The sequence below is a fragment of the Brassica oleracea genome, chromosome C2, assembly GCF_000695525.1.
Source record: "Brassica oleracea var. oleracea cultivar TO1000 chromosome C2, BOL, whole genome shotgun sequence".
Classification (NCBI taxonomy): Eukaryota; Viridiplantae; Streptophyta; class Magnoliopsida; order Brassicales; family Brassicaceae; genus Brassica; species Brassica oleracea.
The window spans coordinates 25703077-25718980 of NC_027749.1; the positions used below are offsets into that span (position 1 = coordinate 25703077).

General features: G+C 33.7%; 1 protein-coding gene across 1 annotated transcript; it reads left to right on the top strand.

Moving 5' to 3' along the window:
- The first annotated feature begins 5394 nt into the window (after positions 1-5394).
- LOC106326786 (F-box protein At1g78100-like) lies at positions 5395-6626 on the top strand. Its single transcript, XM_013764704.1, is given in 2 exon segments — positions 5395-6237; positions 6239-6626. Coding segments are annotated over 2 exon segments (933 nt in total). The 5' UTR covers positions 5395-5568; the 3' UTR covers positions 6503-6626.
- Positions 6627-15904: the final 9278 nt, after the last annotated feature.

A 15904-nucleotide genomic window follows, 5' to 3' on the forward strand; every position in this document is an offset into this window, starting at 1 on the left:
TCCTCAAGTTTATTCCTCTTTCCATATCTCCAAGATACTCTCTTGCTTCCAAGTCTACACGACTACAGCTCAGCACCTTGACTCCACATGGTCATCACCACTCACCACGACGTCTGCTTCAGCAACTACGTCAGCGACAATTTCAGGCCAGACATCTAACATCTTCAATCTCGCCCTTTTAGCTTTGTGTGTCGATCAAGCACAACACTCTTCTGGTTCAGGAACCACGTTGCAACCATGTTCCTCACCTGGAAACTTTCATACCAAATGTGCTTTTCTCCCCCACGAGATGTGCACTACACCATGCTTTTCTTCCCCAGAACATCACCATTCTCTCCCTGTTTGATTGCATACTAAGCTAAAACAGGTGCTTAGATGTCAAGCATTACAGACCCACTGTTTCATCATGTATAATCATGACACAGCCCCTGCTGCAGCGGAATAACAATTACTGCATCATGACCTGACGCACCTGTCGAACTAACCTTCGACCAGCTTCTGTTGAGGACCTGGCTTCCTTCATGTGTCGTCTTCTTGACCATGAGCCCTTCCCCATCCACACCAAGTGCCCTCTATACTCGTTGCTATTGTCTTGGAGTGATTTCACTATCACACCCCTGAAGATCATCTCGCACCACTTCCTGACGCACTCCGATCTCCTTCCCCTTTGTGCCACAAACAACCTCGTGTGTTGAGGACCAGGCTTCCTTCATGTGTCGTCTTCTTGACCATGAGCCCTTCCCCATCCACACCAAGTGCCCTCTATACTCGTTGCTATTGTCTTGGAGTGATTTCACTATCACACCCCTGAAGATCATCTCGCACCACTTCCTGACGCACTCCGATCTCCTTCCCCTTTGTGCCACAAACAACCTCGTGTCCTGGCTCCAGACTTGGTGCTTCTTGGTCAACCTCGAGATCACTCCTACCAGATCTGCATCCATCTTCTGATGTCTCATCCTTGATCTCATCAAGTAAGCCACTCTTGGCTAAGGACACCTCTTCAACCCTCTTGGGTTTAGTGAACGTCTTGTTCACCTTCTTGGTCATGTTTTTGCTCTTCTCACGAGCAAAACACTCCACCTTCTTATGTCCAACCTTCCCACATAACCAACAGCACATCCGATGTTGCCTCTTGCTTGGCCTGACACAGCTGCTGATGCACCGATCAGTCTCCTTCCTTGTACCAGCTGCACAACCATGCTTCAGAAACTCATGTCTGACCTTTATGTTGTTGCACTGATGTACTACTTTCGGCTTGTTACTCACAGCTACGCGTTGTAGAACTTCTTGTCTTACTCCTTGTCGTACGTCCCGACGTACTTCCTGACAAGATTCTTTGGCTCCACTTTTTGATGTGCTCCCTTGCACGAAATGTGACAGCCCCTTCTGCTGGACTTTCCTCAACTTGCTAACCTCCTGCTCTAGAGACTCATTCTTCTCTTTTACAATCGCAAGTTCTTCCAGCACTTCTTCAAGCAACTTGGTTTGCTTCTGAGCCACATTCTCCCATCTCAGATTCTGATCCTTGAGATTCAACCACTTATTGTACAGCACGTGATACTCCTCATCATTTGTACCAACATCTGAATCCGAGGATTCACTAGATTCCTCCTTGCGTGCACCAAATGCAACAAGGTTCTTCATCACCTTTCCATCTTCCTCAGACTCTGAATCATCAGACGACTGCAATGGAACTCTTTTTTCCTTCTTTGAGTTTGGACATTCACGCCGTGTGTCCAACACCTCTACACTCAGAACACTTAGGACAGTCAGCCTTTATATGACCAACACCTTCACAATCATAGCATCTAAGACGTTCTCTTCTTCTGCTATTGCCACGATCACCTCCCTGGCGACCATACTGATTCCTAGCCAACATCTCCATGGCATCTTCAACATTCGGAGATCTAACTTCTTCTTTGTCAGCAGCAAGAGCTATACTCCTTGATGCACCACCTGACGTAGAGACTGAACTACTGTTTGTCTCCATCTCTTCTGCCTTCAACATACCCACAAGCTTGTCAAACTTAAGCTCATCCGTGTTTGTGGTCATATTCAAGACCGCCTTATGAGCTCCAAACTTCGTTGGAAGACAGCGTAGAAACTTCTTTACCAACTTATTCTCCTTGTACTTCTTCCCAAGTACACATGCTTCATGCGCTATACCACTGAGTTTGGCACTGAAGGTCGCCACAGAATCATTATCAGACCACCTGAGATTCTCAAACTGCGACCCAAGATGATCTAGACGTGTCCTCTTGACACTCTCATCTCCTTCAAACAAATTCAGCAGGATCTCCCATGCCTATTTAGCCGAAGTACTCCCCTGAATCAGCTGGAACTGTTATGCTTCAACGGCTCCAAAAATCACCGAAAGCGCATTTGCATTAAACTTTGATGCATTGCGCTCCGCCTCTGATCAATCCTCTTTTGGCTTAGGCTTCTTCTCATCTCCTGTGACTATGGCAGGCTCCTCCTAACCAATCTCCACAGCTGTCCACGCATCTTCATTGATTCCTCGAATCATCTGCTTCATGCGAGCTTTCCAATGACCATACTGGTCTGCGTTCGACATGATTGCCTTCTGTATCGAAACAATTGTGTCCATCTTCACCTTCAGGATTACACCGATAACTTAGGTGCCCTGCTCTGATACCACTTGTTAGTGCAAAGATGACACCACAATAGTACTGCAGAAGGTAAATCAAAGAGACAAAACAACTACAAGCAACACTTATGCTTTATTCGAAATCGCCTTGTACACTCTATTACAAGTTCTGCTTAATCAGATTTACACTGTCTGTTACACCCTAACAACTGCTACTGAAAGATTCCTAAGCTACCCGTTTATGTCTCTCTTCCGGCAAGTACTTCAGCCACTGCTTCAGCACGACCTAAGAACACTTCCAAGAGCTTCTCTATCTCTATAAGATCAGCCTTTGTGTCTCTGTCTCTATACAGACGACCCCATATCTATCTTATAGTTTATTCTCCACGTTCCCGAAACCCTAGTCTCCAAGGCAACATGTATGGACATCTTCCATAACAATAAGTGCAACTTTCCTTTTCTTGGAATGCACTTATTCCTCTTTTTTTAGATCATAAACTTGCTCCTCAGGTTTATTCCTCTTTCCATATCTCCAAGATACTCTCTTGCTCTCCAAATCTACACGACTTCAGTTCAGCACCTTGACTCCACGTGGTCTTCACCACTCACCACGACGTCTGCTTCAGCAACTACGTCTGCTTCAGTAACTACGTCAACAACTAATTCAGGGCAGACATCTTGCATCTTCAAAAGCTTATGTCTCTGCTGATGATTTGAAATCTCTTGATTGGCAAAATACATATGCTAAAATTTCACACTTCATCATTTTTAAGAAATGACTTTTAGAAGCTAGATAGTCATTCATTGTTTTCGTTTTCAGTATATATAGACTTGGGCACCGATTGGCTGATTGGCGTGAAGGCTGTTGGGAATTTTCCATATCTCACAGTCCTCAGTTAATTTTAAGCCAATGAGGCTTTTGCCTCCCGTGTTTTACTCAAAGCTTGCAAAAGCCTTCAACCATCAACTGTTTCAGTTTTACTCTTGAGATGTTTGTTTTTTCAAAGCCTCTGAACGTGATCTTTTGATGGCTTTCAGAATCTTTTTTTTATTTCTTTATTTTTAAGGTTTTCTTCTCAACAAGTTAAACACTTGAATAAAATAAAATCCAATAAAATCAAAATAAATCTAGATAATTTTACTAATTTTTTACTGCCTAAAATGAATTATTTTATAATAAATTAATAAAATATATTTGTTGATAAATTTTGACTGATTTTTTTGCTTAGAACTACCCAATATATTTTGTAGATTTGCCATAAATAAAAGGTAGATTGAAAAAAAAAATAGGTAATACATTTTGGAAATGAATCATAAATATATATTTATAACATTCACCGCTTCTAAATTTTTTTGATGTCAATCAAGTTCTTAATTTTTTATTAAGTAACAGCTACACCTTTTAAAAGCAAAATTTCTACAGCCAAAATTTTAAAGCGAGCAACCTAGAGTTTGATTGGTAAGAGCTGTGATTTCATTTTTTGGCTGTAGAAATATTGCTGTGATTTTTTTTGCTTTGGCTATAGATTTTTAATTTTAAAAAAATCTTTAAATTTGAGCTGTAGGTATTTGTCCCTGCAGAAAAATTATAAAGACATGAATTTAAAAAAGTGTTGTGGATTTTAAAAAACGACTGTGAGCTTTTAAAAAAAATACAAATCAAAATTGTCGTAAATTTAAGACTGCATATATAATTATGGTTGTGGAGAGCATCTACAGCAATTGCCAATCACATTCCTAATTTTTATGAACCTAAAGCAAGGAACCAAGTATTTTTTATGAACGTAGTAGAATAAGTATGTTTTATTGAAATGGAAGAAAAATACGAAGTTTTGAAAACCCGAATTATTCATCTGCCATAAAATTACAGGTTCACATTTTATTTAAAAAGTTGATTTAAAGCTCTCGGATTGTCTTTAAAAAAATCTTAGTTACTTAGAGTAGGTTTAAACCATCGATCAAGGACGATGTCGCCTGGATAGAGAGCATCTCAATGGGTGAATCTCTAACCAATAGTGTTTGAGTATTTGATATTTGATATTTTTTTAAAAAAGAAATAAAATTAAATATCCAAATTAGATTATATTTTAAAAATAAAATAATAAAAATACATAAAAATAGTTACAAAAAATAAATTAATTAATATTGTTAAGTCTTCACCAAAATACTAAACCCTATACCCTAAATACTAAATCCTAAACCCTAAACGTTAAACCTTAAACTTTGGATAAACTCTAAACCGTTGAAAAATCTTAAACCCTAAATCATACATTAAAAACTAAATTTTAATAACACTAAATCCTAAATCTTAATCACTAAACCCTAAACCCTTTGGTAAACTCTGATCCCTTAGATAAATCATAAACTCTAGGGTTTAATTTTAATATTTTTGATTTAGAGTTTATGATTTATCAAAGAGTTCAGGGTTTATCCAAGGGTTTAGGGTTTAGTGTTATTAAGATTTAGTTTTTAATGTATGACTTAGGGTTTAAAATTTTCCAATGGTTTACGGTTTATCCAAGATTTAAGGTTTATAATTTAGGGTTTGGAGTTTAGGATTTAGGTATAGGATTTAGTATTTTGCTAACGGTTTAACAATATTTATTTTTTTATTTTTTTAACTATTTTTATGTATTTTTATTGTTTTATTTTAAAAATATAATCTTATTTGAAAATTAAATTTTGTTTCGTTTTTTAAAAGATATCAAATATCAAATACTCAAACACTATTGGTTGGTGAATCTAGAAGTTCATCATAGGAGGACCCAAGAATTTCTCTTATTTAAATATCATAAACCCAACGGCAATGATGGTCCCACATGCCGAGAATTAAAATATCATATCGCCTTTTGGATTGTTTCCTTATTTAAAGTCTAAAACCTATTCAACTCAAATCAGAAGAGAACACAGAGAAAGACAGTGAGAAGACTCTCTAAACGATCCCGAAGGTTTGGATCATGGATGCTTTTGATGCGATTCCCGATCCTGTGGTCATCGACATTCTGAACGAAGTCCGTGACGTCAAAACGCTGATACGATGTCGTTCCGTCTCGAAACGATTCAACTCGCTGGCCACTGAGTCAGACTCGCTCCTTCTCCAACTCGATCAGATCGGAGAATCCGACTCCGAGAAAGATTCAGCGATCACAAGCTTCTTCCGTTCACTGTTCAAATCTGTCCACGGATTCTTCCCAATCTTCTCCAAACCCGCTAAAATCCTGACTCCAGTTCAGATTCTCGCCGGGTTTGACCAGATCCGGAACCTGGATGTGAAGTTCTACGGCGGAGATTTCAAGCTGGAGAAAGGCGCTGCTGTTAAGTGGAAGGCGGAGTTCGGGGAGAGTCTCAAGAGCTGCGTCATCGTCGCATTCCGTTCAGCGACGGTCAACACTTCAGCAATCGACGGCGACGCGGAGACCGATTCAGAGTTCGTCTCTGGTTTAAAGACGCGCGTGGTGTGGACGATCAGCGCGTTGATGGCGGCTTCCACGCGCCACTACCAGATGAGAGATTTGGTGAAGGAGCACAAGGAGATGGAGAGGTTGACCGTGCGTGACAGAGATGGGGAAGGTACGGTGGTGATGGACGCGGCGGGGATGAAAGAATACAGAGAAACGGAGGCGCGTGGGGGATGAGAAAGTGTCGCGGGAACGCACGGTGGTTCCTAACGTGAGGATGAGTATGAGAAACGCGCCGTCGCTGAAGCTGAAGAGCGGGATTTGTTTAGAGGCAGCAACGCTCGTTGTCGTAAGGCCGAGTGGTGTGGCTTCTGATGACGACGATGCTGAGCTGGCGACGGGGGCGTTCGGTTTCGGTGATTGTATGTACGGAGAAGCCGTTGCGGCTTTGCTCAAGCGTATGAGAAATGTGTTAGAGATGAATTCTTTTTAGCCTAATGGGCTTTCGTTTATCCGGCCTTTTAATGTATATTGTAACACACCGTACAAACCCATCTGTACTTGCTGTGGCGTACGATCGAATTATTACACTGATAGAATATGATTGTCACGTTAAATGCGTCTCAGTAGATTACAACTACAGACAATGGTTGTATTTAAGGCGTGGGTGTTATTACATAGAATCAACGCAAGCAATTAATAATCACGCAGATTGCGATGAGAGTCGAGATTGAAAACTACTCCACCAGTTCACGAAAATTAAGATGTTTTAGATATTTTCTATATGTTTAAGGTACTTTTTATATTTTTAAGAAACATTAAATGAAAATATTTGAATTGATTAAATTTTTGGTGAAAAGTTATTGGAAAATATACAATAAAATAAAAGAAAAATTAAATTATAAATATTTATTGAATCTCTATAATATTAAAAGATAAGTCAGTTTCCTATGTGTCGATCTCACAATAATTCTCACGATGGTTGATTACACAGATACCATTAATGAATTAAAAATATTAAATACTATTATTTATTTTTTTATTTAGCTTCCTTTTAAAAATTTTCCAAAAACATATACATATAATAAAAAGGAATTTTTTTAATAAAGCTAAAAACGAATTGAAAAACGAAAATATGTATATATAATATGATTTCATAAAAAACAATTAAAGTTGACAAAATAATATTATTACATTTAAAAAATATTTTTAAATAACATAAAATATACTTTTGAAATAATAAAATACTTTCTTTATATATATATTTTCTCAGATGAAAAATATAAATTTGTATATAAAGTGATTTCATCAAAAACAATTTACACAGATAATCTTGATACTAGAAAAAGAAATAATATTTCTTTAAAACATAATTTTAAACAATACAAAAAAATTCAAAGTAATAGAAATATTTTTGGATATCTATCTATTTTCTTAGATGATTACATAAAATAATTAAGTAAAATAAACTGATATATGTTTAATTGACTAAAATAGTTTATAATTAGTATTATTGAAGTGTTTTATTTATTTTTCATATATTTAGTTGATTATAATATCTTCCAATTACAGCAAAAAAAATATCGATAAATTATATTTTACTTATATAATATTATTTTCAAATACAATCAAAATTTGTTTACTACTTATTTTTAAGAGATATTAAAAAACTAAAAATAAAATTAAAAATAAAAATTGTTTGATCAAATAGTTACAAAATAGTTTAATGAGGTTGATATATTATATTTTATTAAAGTTATTTTTTTACTTAATATTAATTTTTTTTTAAATTTTATGTTTTTATTCATAATCAAAATACAAAAGCAAATCTGAATTCTCATTTTTAAAATTATTTAAAATAAATTTCAGTTTCAATTCAATAAATCAAAGGCATAAAGTTATTTAAAATTTATAAAATATTTTAATTATTGTAAATATTAATATCTGTTCATGAGCTTCCAAAAATGTATCACCTACTTATGTATGTAACTTCCTATTGGGCATCGTTTTATTTTATAATATATTTTTTTAAACATCAACGCATAATTTGATAAATATTATTTGACTTAATTATAATAATAAATAATTATACTTCATTTTGAATTTGAAAGAATGTATGTAACTCAATATACTCACAATATGAATGACTCGACTAATCCAAGTTATATCTAAAATCATAGATTTAACTACGATAAGAATATATAATTTTATAAGAATAGTAATTTATTTTATAAATATAAAACATATGACAACTCAAAACATATTAAAATAAAATAAAATATTAACCAACTGTTACAATTTAGTTCTTTTTAAAAATTTATATATATGCATGAGAGTTTAGAATATTATCGTTATATTAATTTATGTAATTTGTAATCAGACACTTTAGTTTATTTTTTTATTTTATTCTAATCACAATATATCTTATGTTATACATAATCTTCATAAAATATATTTACATATCTAAGACAACAACCACCTAAATGCAAATAAAAAATTAATCAAAATTTTAATATATTTAGAATAAGAAATATTATAGTTGAATTCAAAGATACAATCCAGATTACCCAAATGATAACTAAATCGACTTTAAAAATAACAAAACCGATTAGATATATATAACATATATAAAATCATATGTATTATTAAAATAATATAATATTATAAATATAAATGATGGATACAAATTATAAATTAATTTAAAATTAAAAGTAAATAGCAATAAATTATTATAGTATATTTACTTTAGAAATATTTATATCCGTACATGAGCACGAGAAAATCACATAATTTTTAATAAGCGTGAACACTTTAGAAAATCTTATTTTCGGAGACCAGAGGGAGTAGTATATTGGATCCGGTTTAACCCCATTAAGGCCCGTTAGAAACGGTACACGAGGAAAAATAATTTAAATTACATATTTTTCAAGTTTGGAAGTTAAGTGAACTGTAGTTCGACTTTTAAATATCCTTATCGAACTTTCGTGAACAATAAATGTGTACATAATTAATTGAACTGTTATCATAACAAAACATTGTTTGTTTTTTTTGGTAAACATGTTAAAGTATTATTACCATTTTTGATTTGGGGCAGAAGGTTACATAAGAGATTTGTAGCGGATGATTAACTAAATAGAACAAAAAACTAATCTAAACAACACTACTCTGAAACTACACTAACCCACCCTTACCAACAACAAACGCACGGAGCAAGACAGGAAAACAAAGCTAGCGAGCTAAAGCGAAGCTGTCTCTGAGCCACAGCAGCTCACAATAGATGGTCAACATATCACACGGAGACACCGGACCCGGTAGAATGCGGCTTGCCCAGAGTCCGGTTCTGAAGGATGACCTCAACACAACGGAGCCAATACGAACATTGACAGCTTCACCAGGCGACTGCTAGCGAAGCAACACGGCAGACCACACAAGACGATGAGCCGCAAGATTATTCAGGAAGGAGAACCCGCCAGAAGTGCCACTCCACCGCACCTGAAACCAAGGAGACAGACCAAACCAGCTACATGACAAACATAACAAAACATTTTTTAATACACTGGTTGTTTTTTTTCTATCGGATTGTTATTTGATTAGGTCACTAGTACAATTTCTTAATCGAAAATTAATACCCCTATTATGAAGCAAAACAAGAATGTGGTCCTAGCTACATGACAAATATTTGTGCTTTATATCAAACAAACTACTGAACAGATTAAATATCTCATATATATAAATATTAGAGAGTGGACTATATAGCCTATAGGTGTGAATGATGCTTCAATCCAAAACTTTGATTGCAGGTTAAAAGTGTTAAGCAATACAATTTACATAATATTATCAGGCTTCCTTTTGTCTCACTTGCCATGGTGTTTGTCTCAGTTAAGCCTATGTTTACAAAATACTTATTCAATTTACCTATAATTAAAATATGTTTCATTGTTATTTTACAAAGAAAAAAAAGAAGAGAAGTTCCTGAAAAGGGAGTAAAATGTATATTGCATAACTTTTTCGAATGGGCTTTGGCGCATCTCCAACCTCACTCTATTTTTCAATTTAAAATAGAGTTTAAAGTAAAAATGCTTCAATAGTACTTTATTTTTCACTCTATTTTTTATTTCTCACTCTATAATAGAGTGAAAAATAGGTTTATTCCAAATATAGAGTAATTTGTTTTTTTTTTTGGTTCATCAACATTATCTTCATCTACTTGAACTTATAATTCCTGAAAATTAATTAGAAGACAATATGTTCCTTTGTATAATTGTTTTTCTTCAGGATTTGATACTTAACTGTTAGATAAAAGTTGGTTTTCTAGTGCTAATAAAGGCCTACCTCTACGGCTCTACGGCTCTACGTTGATGCAACTTATCATGATAACAAGGCCAAACTTTTCTTTTCATCCTTTAAATTATTTGATTGTTGGGGCCTGTTAGTTTATATTGATTTTTTCCCAAGTGCATTACATTTTTCAACAAATCTATAGTGCACCTGATGAAATCATTGGTAAACTTAAGTAAACTAAAGTAAAAGCGGGGAATCGAGCAGGCCTATTTACCCATTTCATGTGAATTATGATGACAACAATCGAGGTTCATCATTACTCAAACTGGTGACGACTGACGGCCAACAAGAGAGAAAAAACATGTTGTTTTGGATAACACGTTAGTAAAATAAGTATATCTTATTATATGAAGTAAAGTTTTACTTTCTCCTAGACGCGCCACGTAGGATGACATGTCAGAAATTCGGCTTCTGTACACGCGACACCTGTTCTAGACAAATGATACTCACCGTTTCATTTAAGTTAATCTACTTATGGGCTTCGTTTCTATTCGGCCATTATTTTATCATGATCGACCAAGCCCATCTCGAGTATATCTAAGTTTATACGTGTCGTTTGCTATTAGGGTTGAATCCAGTTACATCTTCGCCATCTGAGATGGAGACGTAACCTGAGTTCGAGCGTTGTTTCATCTGCTTCCTTCTCAATCTGAATAGCTACCAGTTACAAAATTAACACTCTTAAAGTCCTTAAATCCATACCCCATGATCTCCTTTGAATGCGATTTTTTCTCATGTAAGGCGGTGGCATTACGACTATAAAAAGGTAGGCTTTGATGCTATGAGAACCATCTCCTCATTTCGTTTTCTCAGACCAGTAATCTTATTCTGATCAGAACCTTACTCCATCCGCCTCCATCGCCCCTACAATCTCCGATATACAATCTCCGATCTACCGGCAAATGTCAAACCTAGCCTCGCTCTCCTTCAGGTTTCGACCCCTTTCAGTATAGAAGCCATATACTTTCATCTCCAATCTGACTCTCCAAGTCACAGCTTTGATGGCTTCTCTCGCTGGATTCGCGGCTTAAGCTTACGCTGCTTCACACAAGAGTAACGTCTGGTAGCAGCAACATCGGTGATGGGTTAGCGATAGCTGAGCCTAAGATGTCTCCGGAGATTATGTCTCCGGAGATCCAAGTCAGAGCCTCACCGGATCATGGGGTGACGATTGGTAGCAGCAACATAAGCTGCTTCGCACTCAAAGCTTCAAGGTCATGCTAGGACATGAACTATTAAGACTCTTGCTTTTAGGGCTTCTGTCATTGACAGAATCAAAAAGTTCTACTCTAAACACGGGTTTGTCAATTCTGATTGTACTTGCGTATTCGAGGACTCAAATATTCAACTTTATATGGTTCTTATGTAGATTTGATGTGTGAAGAGCGTAAGAAGAACCCTATTTTGTGATCCTCTATATATAATAAGTAACAAAGAGTTGGTAAAGTTTGATGGTGAAGTCACTTTAGTAGTTCAAGTCTTTAGAGCGGGAACCATGGAAGCAAGAGAAAATGCAGCAGTGACACTCTTTTACCCTTACGCTATCCATTGGAAACAAGATCATACACGATAGTGTGATACTTGCTTAACTGGACCTTCTCGAGAATGGGTCTCCAAAAGACAAGAATGATGCAGGGATAGCATTGTTCGAGCTGCTGCATTGGTTAAGATACCAAGTGTTGATGAAGCTTGAACACTGTGTGGTTGTGCCATTGGTGGATCCATGGAAGAATAGAACATGAAGAGGGAAAAGGTAAGCTACGTCTGCGTCAGAGATTCTCCACAAAGCATGCCAATTGTTTATTATGTTAATATTTTTTTCGGTCGATTTTGTCTTTGGATAGTAATTCCATTGGAATAAAATCTGGAGTTGGTTAGCCAAAAGTGCTTTACAGAAACACACTATTTGGTTTGCTGTGTATGTATTTTGTTATTTTTAACAGAAATAAGAATAATAAGTTTTGAATTTGATCTTCATGGTTCTTGATTCATCAATTTCCATTTTAGCTCTCTTCATATGAATTGGTTACTCTTATCGGCAAGGTTACTTACAATAAAGCGATAGTTGTTGTAAATTGTTGATTTAGCTACATCAATCGTTTAATATATATATATATATATATTGCTTTGTAGGCATGTGGAGGGCAACACATATTTATAAGATGGCTTGATGATCAGAAGAGTCATTTTTTTTCTGGATGTATCAAAAATTCCATGTATGTATGTCTTCCCAGCCTCTCAGGTATCTCTTTTATCTTCACATTTGCTTTCTTTGTATGTTTTACTAAATTATTTTGGTTGCTTATTTACTAGGTTTACATTAACTAAGATACATGATCTATACATAACATCTAATATTGCAGGATTGCTTTGATCTAGACAAGGTAAAGGAACACTGATTTAATAAAGTTTAAATCTCATATTACTGACCCATTGAAAACTGAACATTTAGAACGAGATTTTATGTTGTTTGGACTAAATACGAAGAGGAAACTTCAAATTCTCTGGCATATTTAAATGCTTTAGAAAGTGTAGCTATGTATAGCTTTGCGAGGATGGACCCACAACAAACTGGTGCTTTGTTGAATTAATTCTCATTAAACTAATTTGTTTTGATTGTCAAAATAGGCATTTGAAGAAGCATGATGACTTACTCAAAGAATCTTATAATACCTTATCACTAGAACTCCAGAAACTCATGGTATTATGATCAAACAAACTCTTTTGTTTAGCTTGTGATGTCATTACCAAGTGGAGATCGTTTAACAGATGATTTTTGTAGATGATTTTTGTAGGTGGAAGAACAGATACTCATGCATAAACTATATGAGCAATGGTTTACTCTTCGTCAAAAAAGAAGAAGGTATGCTATGTTCTTGAAGATACATTGTCTAAAATATAAGCAGGGATTTTAGAGGACTTGAGAGATATATTGCACACTAATCAAATTTGGTTTTTCAGAAAATGTAGAATACTCAGAATGTGTTGGAAAAAAAAGAAACAATTAAAACTTCTTCTCTAGCAATTGTTCCTAATGTTGATAAAGAACATTGAACAGCTCACTTTCTATAAACAAGGATAGAATAGTCCGGTTGGTGTTGGGCCTGCATAGATGGGTCTAAGATTGGATTTTAGTTTAGAAGTGAAGTCGTGTCTTAGAACACTGTTTTTATCAATAGGATAACAAACAAAATATTAGAAAACTCAATAAGCTTGATAGAAAACAAATCTATAAACATAACAAACTTGCGCTCGACCTCAAAATTTCATTTTCAACAAATTTGTTCATGTTTTCATATTTGGATCTTTATTTTAATCTACTTATTACTAATTTAACATTTATCTCTATTGATTGGGCTGTTAAACCAGTGCTTCCTTCTAATGCTTCTATCTATGAATGTTCATTCTGGATTACAGTCTGATTTCGATTCATTTTTTTAGATTTTTTGCTATTTTGGTTTATAAAAATTAACTACCATATTGGATCTATATCTAATTTGGTTTGGTTCTGTTTGTAAACCATTGATTTTTGGTTTATTTGGTTTTATACAAAAACAACATAACAATATTTATCCTAGATAAAAATTATTTTATATGATTAGAAATCAGATTTATTTAAACATAAATATATATTCTTTACACTAAATTTAAAATATAATATTTTCTACTTTATATTTATATCATAATATTATTATATAAATATATTTCTAGAACAAATATTTACCAATAAAAATCATGTTTTATTTAATTTGGTGAAAATGAGAAAAACAAACAACTTTTTAACTTATACCAAAATACCAAATTAGTAGAAGGGCCAAGACGGTTGAGAAATACATAAAACATAGTTATGCAGCAATGAAACCAAATAATCAGCTAAAGACTTGCATGTATATCTTCCCTCTCTATACATATAGAGATGTATTGTCAAAGACTAACCTCAACTTTACAATTGTGCTTACTTTATTTTCAGCAAGAACTGATGTAATGTCCCCAAAAAAAAAAAAACCTAACTAATAATTATCAAAATAGCATAGTTTGTTTAGACTTAAAAAAACAAGTACAGAATTTAACTACTATTTATATTTTTACCTAATAAAAATTAAAATAATTATTTATTCAAACTATTTCAATTATTTTTGAATATGCAACCCGTCTATAGGACGGGCCGATCCTAGTTATTGTTATTATTATTATTACAATCTACAAGAATTTGCAACGATTGTTAGAGTTCAATAGATAATTTGCAACATGTATACATGTTTTAGTTCGGCTATGCATAATGCCCTGACAATTAAAGCAAGAGTTTCATAAAAAATGCTGGAACCATACTGAATTAAAGATGGAACCAGAGCTACAACCCAAAGCCGAGAAGGCACACGTTACACAAGTAACACAATAGAAACTGTGAATATTCAGTTAAGGACGGATTATGTTGCGTGAGAAGCATGACACTAAATCAATATATTGTGTATAGAGCAAAGTTTAGGAGATTATGAAATCACTTCCTCGTTTTATACGTAATCTAATTGTAAAAAGTAATGAAGAACAAGACCCATAAAACGAAAGTCTCTTATTCAATAAATAAAACTTGTCTAAATCATGCAACAAATGTCAGACGTAACTGCATTAAGAGCAGAAGCCTCTAAACATAAAGTGAGAGAGATAAAGAAAAAAACAGTAATAACGTGCGACGTTTGGTAACGTTCCAGGTTGAGGATTAGAGTGCTACATAAAGAATTTAATTGAAAATTTTGTGGTTAAGTTCACTCTAAAATGGTTTAAGAGTAGCTTAAATTTTTTCTATTTATGTGTGTTTTAATCTCTAAACAAATACCATTTGACTTATTTGTTGTTGAGTTGAAGTTTGATTTAAAACTTATCATAAAATTTTCGATTATTTAAATCTTATATATTAAAACAGAAGTCACAACATTGATTTATGTGTGTTTTTTTAAAAAAATTGACCTAATGGACTTATTCCAAGTCATGTTACATTTAATCTTTAATCTTATCATTTAAATTTTGGGCCGACCAAAATTTTTTATTGGGCTATCAATAATTGGATTTAAACAATAGATAATCCATTGGATTTATAGATAGTATAAATTAAATAGATATAATTTAATGTTGTAATACTATACCTCTATATGTTAAATATTTAAATATTTGTCGATGTTAACTTTTAAATTATAAAGAATTTTTTTAAATAACAAAAATCATATTATCTAACAATGATTAATCTTTACTACTTTAAACCAATGAAATTTTTTTTAAACTATATAGTTTATTTTAAAAATTAAACAAAAACTAAATGTTTAATTATTTACTCGATAATATAAATCTATGAAGTGAAAAGTTTAATTTTTTAAAAACTTTCTAAATTTGTGAAATGTTACAATATCTTTGAATATGACAATAAAACAATATTTTACTGATCTTTATATGTATAGTTACGATTTTAATAATGAAATAATAATCTGAAAATATATATATAGAAGAAGATAGAAATACATGTGAAAGTTTGAAACAATCTATTCAATGAAAAAAATATACC